Source organism: Adiantum capillus-veneris, chromosome 23, assembly GCF_014529385.1.
Source record: "Adiantum capillus-veneris isolate H3 chromosome 23, ASM1452938v2, whole genome shotgun sequence".
In the NCBI taxonomy this organism is placed as follows: domain Eukaryota; kingdom Viridiplantae; phylum Streptophyta; class Polypodiopsida; order Polypodiales; family Pteridaceae; genus Adiantum; species Adiantum capillus-veneris.
The window spans coordinates 52,947,969-52,970,089 of record NC_140953.1 but is presented as its reverse complement, the minus strand read 5'-3'; the positions used below and the strand labels follow the sequence as shown (position 1 = coordinate 52,970,089).

The 22,121-nt window shown below is 44.6% G+C and overlaps 3 protein-coding genes across 3 annotated transcripts in view; all 3 read left to right on the top strand.

The window, feature by feature from the left end:
• Window positions 1-22,121, top strand: part of LOC147427786 (uncharacterized) — a 71,260-nt gene that overhangs the window by 2,810 nt on the left and 46,329 nt on the right. The gene's annotated exons all lie outside the window — the stretch shown is intronic.
• LOC147427788 (uncharacterized) lies at window positions 3,737-5,129 on the top strand. Its single transcript, XM_086497760.1, has one exon. The coding sequence runs from the start codon at window positions 3,737-3,739 to the stop codon at window positions 4,385-4,387; it is 651 nt and encodes a 216-aa protein (XP_086353886.1). The 3' UTR covers window positions 4,388-5,129.
• LOC147427787 (uncharacterized) lies at window positions 5,894-6,467 on the top strand. Its single transcript, XM_086496354.1, has 2 exons — window positions 5,894-5,941; window positions 6,036-6,467. Exons 1-2 carry the CDS (start codon window positions 5,894-5,896, stop codon window positions 6,465-6,467), a joined length of 480 nt encoding a protein of 159 aa, XP_086352480.1.

Genomic DNA, 22,121 nt, shown 5'->3' with positions numbered 1-22,121 from the left:
TAAAAGGAAGCCATTTCTACACACATTTTAGAGTGTGAAGTTGATGCAACAAGGTTAGTGTGAGGTGGTGAGAGTGAAGCAAGGCGGGAGCTCCATTAAGGGTATAATCCCTTTGTAAACTACTTCTTGTTTTGAAGTACTAAAGCCATTGAGTGACTGCTTTCCCGTGGACGTAGCCCACATTGGGTGAACCACGTATATCGTGTGTACTCTCTCTCTCTCTCTCTACTCTATAATCTCGTGTATGTAAATCTGTCTCTCTCCATTAAGTAATCTACTCAATTATCTATTTAGCTACGTCTTATTTCCTAACAACTGGTATCAAAGCAAGGTTTGCTCGTAGCTAAATTATCTCAAGGAAAGGATTCCTTGAATTGAGTGGGAGTTATGGCGGAGGAAGGGAAGCTCAAGATTGAGAAGTTCAACGGCAAAAACTACCAACATTGGAAGATACAGATTGAAGACTATCTCTACCAGAAGGACCTCTATTTGCCACTAGGCGGTCTTGCAAAGAAGCCCACAACGATGGCAGATGAAGCATGGATTGTCCTTGATCGAAAGGCACTGGGAACAATCCGGTTAAGCTTAGCGTCAATGGTGGCCTTCAATGTTTCGGAGATGAAGACCACGGAGGACGTGATGAAGTCACTTGACGACTTCTACGAGAAACCATCGGCATCCAATAAGGTATTTCTTATGAAGCGCTTGTTCAATCTAAAGATGACAGAGAATGGTTCAGTTGCAGAACACCTAAATAAATTTAACACAAACATAAGTCAACTTCGATCGGTGAAAATCAATTTCGATGACGAAGTGCGAGCTCTCCTTATACTATCATCTCTACCGGATAGTTGGGACAGCCTTGTGATGGCTGTAAGTAATTCTATTTCTGGCACAAATACTCTTAAGTTTGATGATGTTGTGGGTGTTCTCCTAAGCGAGGAAATGCGAAGCAGAAGTACAGGAGAATCATCAAGTGCTGCACTATCCGTGGAAACAAGAGGAAGGCCTAAGGAGAGGTTCAAAAACCAAAAGGGTCGTGATCGCTCAAGGCGGAGCAAGTCACGCACAAAGTCAGTTCTTGAATGTTGGAACTGCGGCAAGAAGGGCCACGTCAAGAAGGATTGCTGGTCCAAGAAGAAGGAGTCAGAGTCTCAAGACAACAAGCCAACATCGGAGGCCAATGTGGCAGGTAAAGTGGAGCAAGATGCTCTAATTCTCTCATTAGACAATGTGTGTAATTCTTGGATAGTAGATTCCGGGGCTTCATTCCATGCGACACCACACAAGCAACATTTCCAAGACTACACCAAAGGTAATTTTGGGTATGTATACTTGGGAGATGATGAAGCTTGTGAGATTGTCGGCAAAGGTACAGTTTCTGTCAAAACTGCTAACGGAAATGAATGGAAGCTCAAAGATGTTAGGTATGTTCCTTCTCTTCGCAAAAATTTAATCTCTACAGGACAATTGGATGATGAAGGTCACAACATTGCATTCGGAAACAAACGGTGGAAGATCTCAAAGGGATCTTTGGTGGTTGCCAAGGGAGAAAAGGCGGTACACTTTACTTGTGTACTGTTAGCACGCAACCTTCAGCTTGTGGAGCAACTACAGAAGTTGACAGTGCGGTGTGGCACTACTGACTTGGGCATATGAGTGCCAAAAGAATGCAAATCCTTCAAACAAAGAAGCTTGTACCAAGTTTGAAAGAAGTGGACTTAGAGTTCTGTGAAGATTGTGTTTATGGTAAACAAAACAGGGTAAAATTTCAAAAATCAGGAAATAAAAGAAAAAATAAAAAACTTGAGTTGGTTCATTCTCATGTTTGTGGTTCTGCAAGTACACCATCACTTGGTGGCTTATTGTACTATGTAACATTCATAGACGATGCGACTAGAAAAACATGGGTTTATGTCATGAAGAATAAATCCGATGTATTTTTCATATTTCAAAGGTGGAAAGCCTTTGTGGAGAATGAAACAGGTACCAAGGTTAAATGCCTCAGATCCGACAATGGAGGTGAATATTGCAGCCAAGCTTTTGAAAGCTTTTGTGCTAGCAATGGCATTCGGAGGCAAAGGACAACCCCAAGGACACCTCAACAAAATGGGATTTCGGAAAGGATGAACAGGACAATCATGGAGCGAGCACGAAGCATGCGGCTACATGCAGGCCTACCGCTTGAGCTTTGGGCGGAAGCTGTAAGTACGTCTGTGCACTTAATCAATCGGTCACCCTCAACGGCATTGGATGGGGGAGTTCCAGAAGAGGCATGGACAGGTAAACCGGTGAATTATGCATTTCTCAAAGTGTTTGGGTGTGAAGCTTTCATGCACATAGATAGAAGCCTAAGATCAAAGCTAGATGCAAAGTCCAAAAAGTGTTTCTTCATTGGCTATGGAGAAGGTTAATTTGGGTATCGCCTCTGGAATCCTGAAGATGGTAAAATCTTAAGGAGTAGGGATGTAATTTTTAACGAACAAAATATGTACAAAGATTACTTGGAAAGAAAACAAACAAAAGAAACAGGTAATGAGTACATGGAGCTTGAGGACGGTGAAGACTCAAGGACTGCAAACGGTGAAAATGTGCAACAACGTCAACCAAATGAGGAGCCTCAACCTATTCCCCGAAGATCTACAAGAGCAAGTAGACCTCCAGAAAGGTTTGTTCCTTCTTTCAACCATCTCTTGATCTCAGATTCTGGAGAGCCAGAATCATACGAAGAAGCTATGCAACATGAATCCAAAGAAGAATGGACGAAGAGCATGCAAGTGGAGATGGACTCACTACATCGCAACCAAACATGGGAGTTGGTTGAGTTGCTTAAAGGTAAGCGGGCACTTCAAAACAAATGGGTGTACAAGCTGAAGGAAGAAGAAGGTTGGAAGAAAAGGTACAAGTTTAGGCTTGTGGTAAAAGGGTTTTCTCAAAAGAAAGGTATTGACTTCAATGAAATATTTTCTCCTGTTGTAAAAATGAACTCAATTAGGGTTGTCTTAAGCCTTGTGGCTGCTAATGATGTAAATCCTGAGCAAATGGATGTAAATATGGCATTCCCTCATGGTGACTTAAGAGGAGGAAATCTACATGCTTCAACCAAAGGGGTATGAAGTAAAAGGTAAGGAGAAAATGGTTTGCAGATTAAAGAAGAGCTTGTATGGTTTAAAGCAAGCATCAAGACAATGGTACTTGAAGTTTGATCGATGGATGTTGGATCATGGATTCACAAGATGCAACTCGGATCACTGCGTCTACACGAAGAATTTGGGAGATGGGAAATTCATCATCGTAATGTTGTATGTTGATGACATGTTGATTGCAAGTGCTAATATGCAGGACATCAAAGACCTAAAAGAGAAGCTGTTTAAATCTTTTTCAATGAAAGATTTAGGTGCTGCAAAGAGGATACTTGGTATGAAAATATCAAGGGACAGGACGAAGAAGCAAGGTAGTACCGTACGTACGTACTGATGCGATCCGTACGGCACGTCCGTACAGTACGGATCCGTACAGTACGGATCCGTACCGTACGGATTGCATCCGTACGGTGCAGTATTTTTTTTAAAAAAATTTGGCCAGCGCGTGTGGCGTCCGTTGCAGCGATAGGGTAGCGTTTTATTTTTTCAGTAAAGCTCTTTACAGAGAGTGTGCGCTTCTGTAAAAGTTGCAGAGCAGGTGCAGAGCAAGTGCAGAGCAGGTCTGTGAGCGCCTTTCTTGTAAAGAAAACACCATGCCTCGCGAAGCCAACCCCCTCTGGAACATTCACACTAATGTCATTGAGATTGTGAAGACTCCAGGGCAATCCGGATCAGGTACACGACGTTGGCAATGCAAGTATTGTGGGATGCAGAAGACCAGTACGGTCACTCGTGTCGTCAGACACTTGACGGCAATAGGATGTACAGCCAATTGTGGAGCATGCAAGAAGGTGCCGCCTGCTGTAAAAGATGAACTGATTGCAGAAAAATTTCCAGCAATGGCAGGAGTAAACAAAGGTAGGGGAAAACAATCTACACAAGATGCTCTTCATGATGCCCTTCTCGGAGACCTTGGGGAGACGGACACTCAAGATCAAACGGTGGGAAGTAGTGAACCTAGTGCACAGGTTCAGTCTAACAGGAAGAGGGCTCGTGTCATGCAAGATGTTGAGGATGTGTTTTCTGAGGATGTTAATGATACGGAGGATGTCACAGGGCCTAGGCAGACCACCTTGCCCTCGCGTGTGCATACTCAATCTTGGATCAAGGAGCGACAAAAGGTGGCGGAGATGGAGATTGCTCGCACTCTTATTGAGTGCAACATCTCCTTCAATGTATTGAGGACCGACCAATGGAAAAGGATGGTGAAGGCTATTGCTCAGGTTGGTCCCACAGATACATGAACTGGCTTAGAGTACAAGAAAATGCGCACGACAATGCTTGATGAGCAAAAGGCTTTGATTGACAGGGCTTTGGTTCCAGTGAAGGCAGGATGGAAACAATTTGGGTGCACAATCATTTCAGATGGTTGGAGTGACATACGTCGACGACACATCATCAACATTCTTGTGTCATCTTGCCTTGGCACATATTTTTTGCGAGCCGTGGATGCAGGGAAGGCAGGGGAACATATCACAGGTCAGTTCATTTACACGCACATTCGGCAGGCCATTAGAGACGTTGGCGCAGAGAATGTGGTACAGGTTGTCACTGATAATGCATCAAATTGCAAAGCAATGGGTGACTTGATTTCAGCAGAGTTTCCATCCATAGTTTGGACCCCCTGTGCTGCACATTGCCTTGATTTACTCATGGAGGGGATAGGGAAACTCCCTTGGGTGCTGCCTATTGTGTCTGATGCAACAAAGATCACCACTTTCTTCCGCAAGAAGCACCAAGCACTTGCCATCTTTAGGAGCCACAACCAGTTGGATATGGTACGGCCTTCAAAAACCAGGTTTTCCTATATGTATTTGGTGCTCCATAGGCTCTTCAAGCTAAGGGATTCCCTGATGCAAACAGTGGTGGATCCCAAATGGAGAGACATGCACAATTCCCAGCAGGAGAACACTAAGTACATCCAGAGGCGTGTTCTTGATGAGAGCTTTTGGACAGAGGTGCAATCTCTCACAGTGGCTTTGCAGCCTGTTCACGTGTTGCTGCGTGTCACGGATATGGAGGGGTCCACACTAGGGCTGGTTTACCATCTATTCTTGCAGATGAAGAGCCACATTAGAGAGTGTCCTTCTTTGTCTCAACAGCGGTATGTTTCCTTGATTGCATCATTGACAATTGTTGGCAATTGTTTTTTTTTAGATAGCTCGGACCTGCTACACTGAGATGCTTCTTTTTTGATGGATGTGTGCAGACGAGATGACATACTGGCTATTGTGGAGAGTCGGTGGACGTTCATGAGCCGTCCTATACATGGAATGGCTGCATGTCTCCATCCTCTCTACAAAAAGCCAGAACTATTCCATGATAGAGATTTGCTTGCACTACGCGATTCATACATCTCGTTGAGGTATGACGAGGACACACAACTGGAGATTGATGCTGAGATGACGAGCTTCATCACCAGCTTAGGTCCTTCCTTTGTGCGGCCTGTGGCACTGAGACAGGAGGCCACCAAGTTTCCTTTGACTTGGTGGCAGAGCTATGGGAGACAGGGTCTTCCCAAGCTTACGGATCTTGCATTACGCCTACTTTCGCAGGTAAATACGAAACCTAAACCATTGCCACTTTTGCAGGTAAATACTAAACCCTAAATCATTGTAATTTCCCAATTGAAGGATTGCTCTACGGGTGCTTGTGAGCGCAACTGGAGTGCCTACTCATTGATCCACACCAAAATACGCAATAGGCTAAGCACTGCGCAACTAGAGAGGTTGGTTTACTGTAGAGCCAACATGAAGCTTGTGCGAGCCTACCATGCTTTGGGGATACCAACAAAGCAGGTAATATTAAATATGTGGTTTTGTTAACTCGTCGATTTTACTTATGATGATATGATCGAACTCTTTGTAACGTACGTTCGGTTTTTTCTATGAGCATGTAGATCCCACGCAGGTTAAGATGGTGCCTGATTCCACTATAGAGAACATTGAGCAGCAGACGAGAGATGAGCAGGAGGAGATTCTTCGACTACTTCATAGAGAGTTGGAGAGTGTGGATCGACGAGTGACCAGATCGCGAGCACGGGCATACAACATTCCACTCCAAGAGCGAGCTCCAGATCCAGATATTGCACGACGTGAGAGCATTCGCAAAGGAAAGCTTCCTGTCCGCAAAGCACAAGTACGTGCAAATGAGGCGGTTTGTCTCATTCACGCCACAGAGGAGGAGGATCTTGAGGATGTTGCAGAGCAGCCACAAGTGTCTATGGTTGTGGAGCCAGAGTACGACGACGAGGGCAATGTCTTGTCACATGGAGACATTCTCTCCTCTGCAGAGAGCTTATCTTCATCCGATGATGAGTTCTAAGCTAGTTGTCTTGGGAGAGAGAGACTTGAGTCTCTTGACCGAGGACTCCATTGGGTTTTTTCTAGTATTATTCATGCTATGTATTAGTTTTAACTTTTGGCATTTGCACCTTGCTAGTTTATGAGCTTTTGTAGTTGGCATCAGACATTGGTCATGATTGCTATGTCATTCTCATTGGTCATGATTGATATGCCATTTTCATGCCGGGATGATTGTAGTGTTGAGTTTTGTATTTGCAGTATTTTAATCATCATTAGTCAATCTTTGGATCTTCACCCTTGTATGATCATTGATGTACATTGTCTCTTACCTTACAATGCTATGTTGCTTTTGAGATTATGGTATCGAGTCTGTCATACTATTACTGAAATCGGGTATTGTGTCCCATGTTCATATATGGACCATGGTAGGTCACTTGATCGATGTTTAATGCAGGTAGGCCTTTTCATTTAGCCATATAGATTGATAGTTTATATATTTGTGGGCTTCTTTTGTGAAATTTCAAATGTTTTTCCTAATTTTTAAGGGTTTTTTTACCAATAGTGCGTATTTTTACGTACCTTAAACCTCAATCCATACAGGACTGCGTATCTTACGTACCGAATACGTACAGTATTTTACGTTTGGTTCCACCTTGCGAAGAAGACAATAAAGCTATCTCAAGCAGATTACATCACGAAGGTACTAGAAAGGTTTTCTATGCAAAATGCAAAACCAGTTTCTACACCTTTGGCTGGTCATTTTAAACTAACGAAGGATATGTGTCCAAAGACACAAGAGGAGATAGCCTATATGTCTAAAGTTCCATATGCTGCAGTGGTAGGTTCTCTAATGTATGCTATGGTCTGGACAAGGCCATACATTGCACATGAAGTGGGAGTTGTGAGTAGGTTCATGGACAACCCAGGTAAAGAGCATTGGCAAGCTGTGAAGTGGATACTTAGGTATCTAAAAGGGATAACAACAAATGCTTTGTGTTTTGGAGGAACTGATATTTTTCTAGAAGGGTATGCTGATGGAGATATGGCAGGTGACAAAGATACTCGAAGGAGCACTACTGGCTATGTGTTCACGGTTGGAGGCACAGCAGTAAGTTGGGCTTCGAAGCTGCAGAAAGTGGTTTCACTTTCTACCACGGAAGTAGAGTATGTTGCAATGACGGAGGCAAGCAAAGAAATTCTGTGGCTTCACAGATTCTTAGAAGAGCTTGGATTCAAACAAGACAATTGTGTCTTGTACAGTGATAGCCAAAGCGCTATCCATCTTGCGAAGAACTCAGCCTTTCACTCAAGGACAAAGAACATTGAGGTGAGATATCACTTCATACGCACTCTTTTGGAAGAGGGACAACTAAAGCTAGGAAAGGTGCATACAAGTGAAAATCCTGCAGACATGTTTACAAAGGTGGTCAACCAAGAGAAGTTGAGCTTTTGCTCATCTTCAATCGGCATTCAAGGATAAGAAGCCAAAATGGAAAGCAGTCACAGGTTTGGTTTGGAGATCAGTCTCCAAGTGGGAGATTGTTAAGTATGGAGCCTGATTTACCCTTGTAATTTTCTGTGGTAAAAGCGTACATTTGTAAGGCCTCCATTATGAGGAGAAGCCATCGTGCATGAAGGAAAATCACTCGCCGGAATCCAAAATTTTCACGGCAAAAAATTAGGGGCAACTTTAGGGACCGTCCCCGAGACCTTTTTTTTCCCCTTGCCAGAATATTCCTTTTCGCCGGAATATTATGTCCGGCCGGCGGCCGGAAAGCGATCGGAAAACAACCGGTCGGTTGGCCGGTAGTCAATGGCCGGTGGCCGATGGTCGGAAGTCAATGGCCGGTGGCCGGTGGCCGAATTCAATGGCCAGTGGCCGAATTCAAAAGCGGACTTGTCTTCTCAAGGGCGGCCACACATGGGTAGATTGGAGGGTCCGATTTGGACTTATCTACACAAGGGCGGCTACACATAGCTGCCTCTCATGAGAGAGGGCAGCCCTTTTGGCCTATAAAAGGAAGCCATTTCTACACACATTTCAGAGTGTGAAGTTGATGCAACAAGGTGAGTGTGAGGTGGTGAGAGTGAAGCAAGGCGGGAGCTCCATTAAGGGTATAATCCCTTTGTAAACTACTTCTTGTTTTGAAGTACTAAAGCCATTGAGTGACTGCTTTCCCGTGGACGTAGCCCACATTGGGTGAACCACGTATATCGTGTGTGCTCTCTCTCTCTCTCTCTCTCTCTCTCTCTACTCTATAATCTCGTGTATGTAAATCTGTCTCTCTCCATTAAGCAATCTACTCAATTATCTATTTAGCTACGTCTTATTTCCTAACAGAAGATGCTCTCTATAGAAAGCCATCTTCGAGCCCAACTCCTGTGTCGGTTATATCCATATGCTCCTGTTATCTAGCTAATCAGAATCCGATGTATGAGTCTAGTGATCTCTGTCCGTGTGAGTGATAGGGAGGGTGCATCCAAGGAGTACTGGAACGGAGGCAGTCTATCCATGGTGAAACCATGTGACTGAAACCTTGATGTCATCTGCCCATACCAACATGTTGTATCCCCCTGTAGCTAGGTGTAGCTAGGTGTCGGGAGGACTCAAGGGCTAGCGGAGCATATCTGTCTCTGGGGAGGTCCCATAAACCATGCTCAAGGTTCCTTTTACTTACGGAAGGGAGAGCCTTCCGTTCCTTTAGTGAGAGAGTGCAATGGACACAAACAAAGTGGTGAACACTGTGAATGAAGGTGCATGAGGCTGAGAGATAGAGAGAGAAGAATACGACACTAGAATGTTGTCAAAACCCTCCTCTGAAGGCCCCACTCTCTATGGCGAGAGCAGCCTACTATTGATTGCACAAATCTCTACAATGCTTGGACTTGCCGATGATGTCGAAGACGATGAGGAGGACGACGAGACGGGCTGAAATCTGAAAATGCTAAGGGCTGAAATCTGCAAATCTTTATCTACTGAATTCTGACTCTATGTCGGTGATGATGTCGATGGCGACGATGCGACGACGACGCGTTGAAAATTGAAAACACTGAGTCTACTGTGGTTCTATCGCGAAGATCTGCAAAAACGCTAGGTCTCTTGCAGATGCAAAAACGCTAGGCTGATTTGGGATCCTCCTGCAAAAACGGTAAGTCCCTTGCTGTGCAATCTGCTAACGGTAGGGCTGATCTGTCTTCTGCTGGTTCTGCTACTGCCGGTTTGGATCTGCAAAAGCAAAACGCTGGTTGATTTGCTTGCAAATAAAACGCTGGCTGAACTTTGGTCCTTGGCTGAAAACGCTAGGTTTACCGCCGGTGGGGGGTCTTGTTGAGAAGGTGCCTGTTGAACAAGTGGTTCCTGCTACCTCTTCTACCAGAAAGTGCTAGCGCTAGCTTTACTTATATAGTTGCTTGCTAAAATTGCCCTACCTAGTTCCCAACAAGTCACTTAAAAATAATAAGTGAAAATTGGCTTAAATAGGGAAAATAGGTCTATGCATTGTAAAAAAGCTCTTGATGGGTTCTGATGGAAATCTGATGATCATGCTGTGCAACCAGAGGATATGCATCTCCTCTAAGTGTCTGGACATGCACGGTCTGCGAACAAACTCACAAAAGTGCCACATTACTTTCTAATCTAACTGAACTGAACTGAATTGAACCCTTTCCATGAAGTAGCTTGTCCATGTACACATAGGGTTAGATGTGCACGTGACAGAACAACTTGCTCTCCACGAATGGCAATTGGAGAGTCGCTTTTAGCATTGAAAGTGAACGTAATGCTAAAAGTGAACGTATTAGCTGCCCAATCAATGAGAGGGTTATGTTCACGAAACCGTCGAATGCCTAAAAGCATATCACATCTTGAGAGAGGAGAGACTACAAATTTTTTGTGGAAGGACGCTTGTTGAACAGTGAACAAAACATCACGGCACTCTTGCGTGATGAGAGAGTCCATACCGGGAGCGAAGCCCGACACCTCGAAAGGAGATGTCTTGCTAACCTCCAAGCGGGCTCTTTCGACAAGAGAGTCACTAATCACATCATGCATAGTACTTGGGTCAAACAATATGACAAAACGTTGACCCTTCACATGACCATAACACTTAATGAGAGACTCATCAATGGAAGGATCCTGAGAGACTTGGGTCACTCTCGTGTTCTCATTTATTGCATCGACAGAGGAAGTAGGTTTTGTGGGTTCTTTAGTCATTAGATTCAAGCTTAGGACATGTTCTTTTTATGTGACCCTTGATGTGACAATGAAAACAACGACCTTCCTTAAAATAAGTGCTTTGCTCTTCCGACCTGATGTATCCTCCTAAAATTCCTTGTTCTACCTTTTCATCTGGAGTGAGCTTAGGTTTAGCAATTGTGTTAACGTTACCCTTAGATTCATTTGGAGAGTTCTTTTCTGAGAGACTAGAGGAAGATTGGTTAGAAGAGTTACTATTCTTACCATTCTTACCATTCTGAGGAGTCTGAGAGGTACTTGTGGAAGTCTTGTTTTCCCTAGGCTTTCCCTTGTTGTGCTTCATCTCCTGTGCGAGAGCAATCGCTACCGCCTTGTTGAGATCGATTGGGTCGAGGACTTCGACATTAAACCTGATACAGTCATCCAATCCAAAAATGAAAGCCTCCTTGCGCTCATCATCCCATTTGTGTAATGGTTGCCGAAAGATGGTTTACAATAAGTATTTTAGCCGTGCTTTATAGCTTGTGAATCGGAGTTGTAAATCATGAGATATGTGCGTCCGAAGGGCGCGGTCTTGACTTAGAAAGTGGTTGCAGGTGCATGCGACAAAAGCAACTAGGCCAACTTGATGATTTAAATTAGAAATGTTGAGATTTAAATTTTTGGAAATAGCCAAAGTGATGGGCTTTGAGCCGTGCTTTACGGTGTGGCATTTGGTGGCCAGAGCGGTGCACCATGCTCTTGGGAAGTTGGTCCTGAAAGGAGGTTGAGCTGAGAATTTTCTGTGGGGAAAGGAGGGAGTTGGAGAAGTGTGGGACAATGTGCCATGTGGCAATGGGATTATCCCACATAGGGGAGCTTGGGCTCAAGGCAAGGGGTATAAGAGGGGAAGTGGGTAAACATTTGGGGTGTATCAAAGGAGAGAAGAGCTCTCTCAAGCCTTGGCTATGGGGGCTTGTGGACACTTCGGGAGAGGATGGCACATTTTTGGCTTCACACCAGCTGCCCATGCGCCTGTCCACCTTATTGGTCCCCTGGACACTAGCCCCACCCCTTCCCTTGGGCCAAAAGTCACCCACTGCCCATTCCATAGCCAAATAAAGCCCAAAAATAAACCAATTAAAAGGAGCCTTAAGAGAGAGCCTTGTCGGCTGAGGAGAGAGGCAAAAACCTCTTGGATAAAAGAGAAACCTTCCTCCCCCCCCCCCATTTTTATAGGTGCAATTCTCTACAATACCTGTATACTTTCATTTTTGAACATAAGAGAGGACACCCCCAACTTCGAAGGGCCATATCTCTCTGATCTTCTATCTGTTTTTAGCCTATGGATGCTCTACGGACATCTACTCGAGACAAGCTATGTCTTTATGTCCTTGGTTTCTCCTAATTCCAAGTGTGCTTTATATTAGAAGGGTTCTTCATAAAACTTTACTGGTGCTTATCACAAGTGGTTTTGGTAGTGCAATAGTTCTTCTTTCTAACGGTGTGACTCGTGTAAGGCTATAGAGGCACTCATTTTCCTTGTTTGCATGCTAACATCATTTTGGTGCCCCCACCCGAGGAGCAAGTGCTCATGTGCTCCGATTTTTGTGAAATATGTCTATTCTGCAGGCAGAGAATGTAAAGGGGATGTGGGTCTTTATTGACAACCGCCTATGTATGCGCAAATTGTGGACAACACTTCAAACGGTCGTGTAATTGGATTGCAGCCTTTGGAGGATTGTGAGGTTTTGTGAAGCCAAGCACTGGGGGCCGGGTTACCCTGTGTGAGGTGGATTAGGTACTAGAGCGATCCATCGATATCCCTTGAACTTACGATGTCACATGTAAGTGTTTTTGTGGCAATCGAACATGGCGGACGAGTTTCCACAGTTTCATGGATTACTTAATAAGAATGCACGGACTTTTATTGAGAAGTTGGAAGTTAATTGCTTACTACGAAATATACTAGATCAAGCTATATTATTGCGGTTGCTGCAATATAGTTTACAGGATGAGGCAAAAATTTGGTTACAAAATTATGAAGAGGTGGTACATGCACAAACTCCAGGGGTGGTTTTGGACTACAATCGTGTGAAGCAAGATTTTTTGGCACAATACAGATCCATTGAAGTACCTGATGAAGTTTGGCATGAAATTTTGGGGTACACTCAGAAGGCTAATCAAAGTGTTGATGATTTTGTTATGTAGTTTACCCGTTCATGGGATAAATGGGCCCGAGCTTTAGGAAATAAAATCCCTCCAGCCATGTTAAAGAAGGATCATTTTTTGTGGCAAACTTAAAGGAAAGACTGAAGTTCAAAGTGGAGCTGAACAGGCCCACTACTTTCAAGGAAGCAGTCACCATCGCCAGGGAGAAAGAATGGAAAGCTCAAAGACAAAATGAGTATGAGAGAGCGGTCCATGTGCAAGGTAATGGTGGTCAAAATGAGGGAAATCAGGCAGAGGCTGAAGCCCAAACTGCTCAAAGGGTTGCGAACACTAAACAATTACAACGAAATATGCAAGACATGATGACCATGATGCAAGATTTACGGCTCAATGTTCTTGGAGGTGGTCGTGGTCGTGGTTGTGGTAGAGGAATGGCCCAACCATATGAAGCTCAACCTAATGCTAATGTGGGTCGTGGACAAGGTGTCATAATAACTAATATCTAATTCTCCTAAATGATTTTCTCATGTTAAACTGACCATTTAATATGGGGAAGTGCCAGGGGAGAAAAAGTTAGAATATTAGTTAAGCTGGCAAACCGGCCATAGTAGGGATCCAAAGGAGGGAAAATAGGGATCCAAAGGGGGGAACCATCTACAAAAGAGCGATGTGCAACAATGGGCTTTAAAGACCTTAAGGTTCAACTCATTAAGACTTCCAAAATGCTAAGGTTGCAAAATTCAAAGGTTGTGTCCAATGATCAAAGCTTAGTAAAAATTGGATTCTTTGTGTGTGTACCAAAAGTCTTCATGAATCCTACAAAGGAGGGGGCGAGTCTTACAAGTAGGGGATGACAGAGAAACACACATACTCACAAGCCTCCCTTACACAAAGGGAATGAGGGACACATGTCATCTCCCTAGCCCAGATGCCCACAAGGTGTACTCAAATCCTATTGGATGGCCATGGAGGTGGATCAATGAGAATTAGACTAGAGTAAATCCATTTTAATCAATTTAAAAACACCTAATAAAAGAACCAATAAGAATTAAGCTCTCTAGAAGACTATTGGACAGTCTCCCAAGGGGTCCAATGAGCATTCGGCAGCCCAATGGCTTGCCTGATTTCTATTGGCCAGGAGACAAAGGGCTCCAATGAGAGTTTAGTTGCATTAATTAATTACCTAAAGGTCTCACAAAAGAGGAAAGGGGGACACATGTCAGAAGGCTATCACTTATGCTACTTGATTTTCATTGGCTAAGCTGGGAGAGGTCCAATGGGGTGTTAGCATGAGTAAAATGCAAGAGGGGTCGACCAAGAGAGAGAGGGGGTTGAATTCGACAAGTCATTATCACACACACACTCACACAATCTCATGTGTGGAGCAAGAAGACTCTCTCCTTCTCAAGCTTTAATGGAAAGCTTATCACCTACTCCAAGCTTTTTAAAAAAGAAAGGGGATTCACGCACTCATAAAAGCCCACTAGCACTCCCATTTTTGCCACTCTTGCAAACCCTCGGCATTATTTTAAGCCGCCCCACTCCTCTCTTAGCACCGCCTGCTTTACCTCAGCCTTCTGTTTCATCGTACCGACGAGCGAGGACGTGACTTTTTTGTCACCGTGTGTTCTCTCTTGTGTGCCGTGTCACAAACGGGAGCGCACACAAATAATCAACAAGGTGAAAATAAATAATCTTTCAACTAAATAGAGTTGAGGGAGAAGTTCGACATAGTATTTGGGACCAGAAGAAGGGCTGGTCCCCCCCCCCCCCCCCCCCCCCCTTAAAGAGAATCCTTTATTAGGGAGAATCTTTTTAGAAGCACAAGAATTGGAGAAAACCCCTCCATTCTAATTCTTTGACTCGATGGTCGTTCCTTCCCATTAGGGAATTCTGAGAGACGAGCTCTCAATCCTTTTTCCGTCTGTTCTCAGAGTCAAGACTCCGCAGACAATTTCCGAATTCCGTTCTCAGAATTCCCAAGCGTAGGTCGAAGCCTTCTCGCTTCTCCTTCGTGATGAAGTACCTGCAAACACACACACAAAAACGGGACAACAACTTGTATGGCGAATCCACAATAGATACCTGTCGCTCTTGCGCGGGAAAAGCGACTTCCGTGATTCGCAGTCTCGCGATCTTTTGCGTCTTCTGGCGGTAGAGTCTCCTCTTGCTGGTGCTGGCAACTCTTTATCACGTGACACATCCAACCCTATGTGTCCGTGGACAAGCTAGAACATGATCAGTCCAGCAAGTCTAGATTAGAAGTGATTTGACACTTTTGTGAGTCTATTCGTAGACCGTGCATGCCTAGTCACTTAGCATAGATGCATATGCTCTGGTTGCACACAACATGATCATCAGTATTCCCTTCAGAATCCATTAGAATCAGTTAGGGGAATTTTCCAGTGCATTTAGCCTATTTTCCCTATTTTTGGTATTTTTCACTTATTAATTTAAGTGACTTTCCAACAAAAGTAGGTAGAGCAATTTTGCTAAGTTAATATATAAGCAAACCCAAGTTAGCACTTTCTGGCAGAAGAGGCAGCAGGAGCACATGCTCAACAGGCACCTTCTCAGCAGGACCTAGCAAGAACCTTGGCGTTTTCCTTTGCCGTCACCGCCAACACCCTCAAGCACCTAGCGTTTTCTGTCTTGACAGTTTCCGCATCGGCAGCAGTACCTAGATCCATGGCGTTTCCATCCTTTGCATGATCGCCATCACCCTCAGCATCCCAGCGTTAGCAGATTCCCAGTTTGGCTAGCGTTTTCCATTTCAGCCCTTCAGCGTTTTTGGACTTCATCAAACTAGCGTTTTTGCTAAGGACCTAAGTCAGCCAGCGTTTGTGGTTTTCAGCCATTGCCGCGTCAGAGAGGCAGCATTTTCAGCCCTATGGAACAGCAGTAGAATCAGCCCAAGTCGGTTGCAGAAGAACCTCCATTTTCAGCCATAAAAATGCAGCCAAAACAGTCATTTTCAGCCACCGAAACAGCCCCGAAACTCAGCAGTTAAAAGACCACAGATTTGAGCCCTAAAGTCGTCGTTGTCATCACCGTCGTCGTCATCGGCATAGTCCAAGTTGCATCAGTCCATTGCATACGCATTGTACCACTTTGTGCAATCATAAGTAGACCAGAGTGGGGCCTTCGGTGGAGGGTTTTACAACGTCTATGGTTTCGTATTTCTCTTCTCTCTCTATCTCTCAGTCTCATACACTTGCACACACAGTGTCCATTCACTTTGTTTGTGATCATAGCACTTTCTCATTAAGAACGGAAGGCTCTACCTTCCATAAGAACAAAAGGAACCTTGAGCACAATTCGGAGCACTCATCTTGAGCAAAGCGCAAACAATCATTCCGTTGCACCTAACATTGGTATCAGAACTTTGGCAGTGTTCTGTATCACTCAAGGAAAGAACCACAAGAACTACAAGAATTTTTTTTGCTTGTTGAGGTCGCACGAACCCAAGTTCGCTTGAGCGTGTCTATTCCTAATCGTGTTTTGTTGAAGAGTGACAGGAATCCCAAGAAAGAAGGGCTTGTCCAGCCTCCCCTTGTGTTTCATTTCACTCATTGAGAGCGGACCGTGCACTCAGCGGCCGGCCAATCGACGTGACGTGGGAAAAAGAAACCTTGGTGTGAGCGCAAGGCCGCCAAGGGGTGCGCCCGCGGAAAAGAGCAGAACTCGGGTGAAGAGAAGATCCTTCTCAAACACAGATTTGTAAGCGAAAGAAAACCTCAAGAACCTCAAGAACTCAAGAACCCTCAAGAACCCAAGACCCGCAAGAACCCAAGTTCCTCGTGAACTTAAGAATCTAAGACCACAAGAACCCACGACTTCAGAATGGTCATCACTCGAAGCGTAATGGATACTTCGCTTGGAGGTGATGAGCATGAGAGAGGCGAAGAAGAATTTTTCCCACCAGGAGGTTTTTCCGACCCTCCCCCTTTTCCATCTACGACAAAGATTGCACTAACTCCTATGGAGGAGTAGGACCAAGAAAGAGAAGCAGAAAGAAAAGCCTACAAAGAAGACATGGCAGCCATAGAGCGCCGGTACCAAGAAAGAATGGCAGCTGTATCGCGTGAGAGCGATCAAGCACGCTTGGAAGCCAAAGCAAGACAAGCAGAATTTGATCGTGAGAACAAAGCCCTCAAAGAACAGAGCGACCGACAAAACAAAGAGTTTTGGCGACTTTATTCTCAAGTTCAGGCACAGATGCAGGAGATTTGGGGCAAGGAGACTGTCTCAGTCTCTTCTTCTCCAAAGCAAGACACACAGGATTTGCATGATTGTGTGAAGCATGACGATGAATTGAATGATAATGATTTGCATGACAATGACAAGCATGATGATTTGCATGATCAAGATGTGATTTCTCACAAGCATGATGATTTGCATGATCAAGATGTGATTTCTCACAAGTATGATGAGTTGCATGAAGATGATGTGATTGTTCACAAGGATGACGTGTTAGTGGATGCTTTTTCTAGCGAAGCTAACCTTGTTGTAGATTCGATCAATCACAAAGAACCGATCTTGGCTTTCGAGTCGAGGTTGAAAGAACCCCCACAGGTGATAGGACGATTCGATCATTCAGGAAGAATCGATCTTGGCTCTCGAGCCTAGATCCAAAGAACCCTCACAGGAAGTATTATGTGTTCGCATGATTGATACGCACACATGGTTCGAATGTTTCATTCGTGATCGTTTCCTGTATTTTAGTCAACATTGTTATGTGATCCCTTTTCCTAGGCATGACATATTGTATGTTGAGCACGTTTCTCTCATGGATGAGCACGAATGTATGTGGATTTTTCATGAAACTGAAAAGTATGTATGTCAGGAAGTCACATTCCATGTCTCTTCCTTGGCATGACAGTTTCTGAACGAGCACATGAAAGTGTGAGCACCAAGCATGGGGATTTCCGTTGTGAATTGCCACAGTTGATTGCTGTAGATCATAAGCGAAAGATTCGATCTCATTGTTTGCATGTGTTTGATGAACGGGTTGTCACTCCGTCTCTTTGTTCATCTACATTGCATGCACAGTTTTTGAGGAAGACGAGATTTTTTCCATTCACTTTACATGGAATAGGTATGTTCATGTTTTTGTGTTGGAAGTGGTTTCAGGAATTTTCAGTCATGGAGATTCTTGAAGACAAATGAAGCATGACTCTAGACGAAGTTGAAGCATCGAAGGAGCCACAAAAGACTTTGTGTCGCTTTCGGCGCGGCCCAAAGAAGCAAGCGTTGCAGACCTTTATGAAGTTCAAGCATCGCACGAACCACACATCAGAGTGGGCCGGCGAAGAGTCCCTTCCAAGATTCCGGATGCTATTGGCGATCTCCCTCGACGCCATAGAGTTCGGTACCGGTACCTCACTTTGAAAAGGAGGGGATGTCACGTGACACATCCAACCCTATGTGTCCGTGGACAAGCTACAGCATGATCAGGGTTCAGTCAGTCCAACAAGTCTAGATTAGAAGTGATCTGGCACTTTTGTGAGTCTATTCGTAGACCGTGCATGCCCAGTCACTTAGCATAGATGCATATCCTCTGGTTGCACACAGCATGATCTTTAGTATTCCCTTAAGAATCCATTAGAATCAGTTAAGGGAATTTTCCAATGCATTTAGCCTATTTTCCCTATTTTTGGTATTTTTCACTTATTAATTTAAGTGACTTTCCAACAAAAGTAGGTAGAGCAATTTTGCTAAGTTAATATATAAGCAAACCCAAGTTAGCACTTTCTGGCAGAAGAGGCAACAGGAGCACATGCTCAACAGGCACCTTCTCAGCAGGACCCAGCAAGAACCTTGGCGTTTTCCTTTGCCGTCACCTCCAACACCCTCAAGCACTTAGCGTTTTCTTTCTTGACAGTTTCGGCATCGGCAGTAGTACCCAGATCCATGGCGTTTCCATCCTTTGCATGATCGCCATCACCCTCAGCATCCCAGCGTTTGCAGATTCCCATGATCGGCATCAAATCCCAGTTTGGCTAGCGTTTTCCATTGCAGCCCATCAGCGTTTTTGGACTTCATCAAGCTAGCGTTTTTGCTAAGGACCTAAGTCAGCCAGCGTTAGTGGTTTTCAGCCATTGCCGCGTCAGAGAGGCAGCGTTTTCAGCCCTATGGAACAGTAGTAGAATCAGCCCAGGTTAGTTGCAGAAGAACCTCCATTTTCAACGATAAAAACGCAGCCAAAACAGTCATTTTCAGCCACCGAAACAGCCCCGAAACTCAGCAGTTAAAAGACCACAGATTTGAGCCCTAGAGTCGTTGTCGTCATCACCGTCGTCGTCATCGGCATAGACCAAGTTGCATCAGTCCATTGCATACGCATTGTACCACTTTGTGCAATCATAAGTAGACTACTCTCGCGGACGAGAGTGGGGCCTTCGGAGGAGGGTTTTACGTCTCTGGTGTCGTATTTCTCTTCTCTCTCTATCTCCCAGTCTGATACACTTGCACGCACAGTGTCCATTCACTTTGTTTGTGATCATAGCACTTTCTCATTAAGAACGGAAGGCTCTACCTTCCATAAGAACAAAAGGAACCTTGAGCACAGTTCGGAGCACTCATCTTGAGCAAAGCGCAAACAATCATTCCGCTGCACCTAACACTCTTCCTCTGAGTGAGGGCATGTGGTGCTTTTATAGCTCCATGGCCACAACAAGAATAGATGAGCAGAGGCTGGTCGCGTAGAGATCGCGGCGGTTTTTTTTTTTTGTTTTTGTTTTTTTTTTGTTTTTTTTGATGCTGTTCTACCCGAAATAGGGAGAGAGAATTTGCTGGCTGGTTTTGTTGCTTTATTCTCTAAGTGGCTGTCCACTTAGTAAGTGGGCGGCCTGCATATTTCAAAATTGGTATGAACCTGTCCAAAAACTCAATAAATGTAACTAAGTCAGACTTTGTAAATAATTAATTTATTTACTAGAAAAGAATTATCTAATTAGTTGTGTGCACACCAGAATAGACCTAGCAGTTCTAAGGCCTCAGGTGAGCTTAAATGCGGGCCACAACACCTCAAAGGGACCTTAGCAGAAATTACCTTGAAGCCTTAGTGATTGGGAAATCGGGTCTTCAGAAAGGGGTAAGCAGTAGCCTCAGATTTTAGGCTCAGGAAAAATACGCGCGTCAGTACAAGCACATGAATGAGATGGGGTCCTTAGAACAGTGGCCCTAAGGCTAATAAAGCTAATAAAGCCTTAGGGTAAGTTTCGTTAAGTTAAATTTAACGGTCCGTGCCCGGGCAGGCGGCCGGACAAGTGTGAACAGGTAAAGGCGGTGCAGTGCTAGTGCGGCATTGCGCCGGCAGACCTTTGGTGTTCTCATAAAAGAATCATTGGTAGCATTTGTTAGCTAGTTGCACATTTTTAATTAATGAGCTAGAAGTTTTTAAAGTCAAAAGTTGAATGGTTTTTAAGTTTTTAAAGTAAGTGTGCCAAGTGGCACACTTACCAATGGAAGCTTTCACTCTCACTCTCCCTTATCTCGTAGCGCCCCCTCTTCATGCATGGAGCCTATTTAAGAGCATCAGCGCCCCCTTCACAGGGGTTGACAGTGCACCCCCCCCCCCCCCCTAATGTGAGCGTGCTCTACACTGTGGAGCCCTCCATTGAAGCTTGAGAGCAGCCCCTTGCGACATATGTGGTAGCCTTGTGCTCCCATTGTCAAGAACAAGGGATCTCACAGTCATAGACACCTTCTGGTGAAGTTTCATCGCGAGAAGCTGCTGTAGACGCTCTCTTAGCAGAGTGCGGCGGCTGTAATTCTCTGTTTTCAGCCCCTAACCACCTCGATTAGGGCTGTTTTCAGCAGATCAACCATAGAAATTCTTCTCTCTCTCCTTATCCTAAGCCTACATCAAGTTTGGTGCGATTCCATCGCGAAGAAGACTTCTGTTTCAGCGTAGGGGTGTGCACAGGTAAGAATTTCAGGTTATGTGCAGAAAATTACAGCAAGCATGTGCGTGTGCATTTCGCTTGTTTCTTTTTTGTGTTCGATGCATGAATGAATGAGCATGAAGGCAACACATAACGGAAGATGGACTCTCCTCTGTGAGAGCTTCCGATGAGCTGTTTTGGAAGATACTCTCTTTTCGAGAGCTTCCAACCAGTCTCGCAGAAGAGGGGAAATCCCCTAAGCAGAAAGAAAGTGGAAACACTTTCTCAGTCAATAGTCAAAACAGAACAGAAGAAAGAATAGAGGACGGGCGTATACCCCGTTCCTGTGCTTGTAAAGATTCTGCCTTAGTAATAAAGATATTCTCTTTATGGGGGGGGGACCAGCCCATCTTCTGGTCCCCAATGAAGTGTCATGTTTTCTCTCTCCCTCTAATTCTCTTGAGTATTTGAAGTGCAATTAAACGTCAGTTTACGCTTCCGTATTTTTGTGACAGTGGTATCAGAGCAAGGTCCTCTCTCTCTTCGTGAAGGGATTGACGACTGTTGGTAGACTGCAGAAATGGGAGGACGCGAGATAGAGTTCTCTCTCCTTCAACAGCAGGTGGAAGAGTTGCAGAAAGCTCTCTCCCATCCAGAAGTCCAAAAGATTCTCCATACTCTTGAAAAAGGGAAGGAGAAAATGCCAATGGGGTCGGGAGAAATCCCGCAGAACCCAAAGGCGCCACAACCAAGAAAAGATCCTTTGATTGGAACTTTCCGCATGCACAAGAGGCAGAAGAAACCTCCAGAACGTCATGTGCGGTTTAATCCAAAAGTTCAAGAGCAGGATTCCCCTGATTCCCCTCAGTTCTCTTTCATGAAGGATCTGGATGACATAGTTGGTCCGGAAGACATGTTTCTCGACGATCCGTCGCAGCAAGAAGTGCATTCAAGGGAAAGGACTCCTGTCCACAAGGAGTCTAAGCAAAGAAAGAAGGAGCACCATAAGAAGAAACACCATAGGCAGAAAACATTCAAGTCGGGAGATAAAGATGTGAAATTCGACACCTACAATGGACGGCGTGATAATGACAAAGCTTTGGCTTTCATCCGCCAATTTGAAGTTGCATTTGCAGAAGGGAATTTCAAGGAAAGATCCAAGGTTCGCCATGTTAGTTTGTACCTGAAAGGCACCGCCAGCAATTGGTGGTTAACCCTTATCCTGGAAGATCGCAAACCCCAAGATTGGACTGCTTTGAAGAAGGAGTTCTACGCACAATTCCTTCCTCCAGACTATGAGGAAGAGGTAAAGAAAGAATGGGATCGACTTTCACAGTCAGAGAACGAAACTGTTCCACGCTATGTGGATAGGTTTTGGGACGTTCTCTTGAAAGTCACTCCATTCAAGAAGATTGACGATTCGGAGAAGATGCGCAAG

What these genes read in the sequence shown, in the direction of transcription:
- LOC147427788 (XM_086497760.1), top strand. Translation starts at nt 3,737, where the DNA reads ATGCCTCGCGAAGCCAACCCCCTCTGGAACATTCACACTAATGTCATT.
- LOC147427787 (XM_086496354.1), top strand. Translation starts at nt 5,894, where the DNA reads ATGAAGCTTGTGCGAGCCTACCATGCTTTGGGGATACCAACAAAGCAG. An exon ending in TGGGGATACCAACAAAGCAG is followed by an intron (nt 5,942 to 6,035) that starts GTAATATTAAAT and finishes TTTTTCTATGAG; the next exon opens with CATGTAGATCCCACGCAGGT.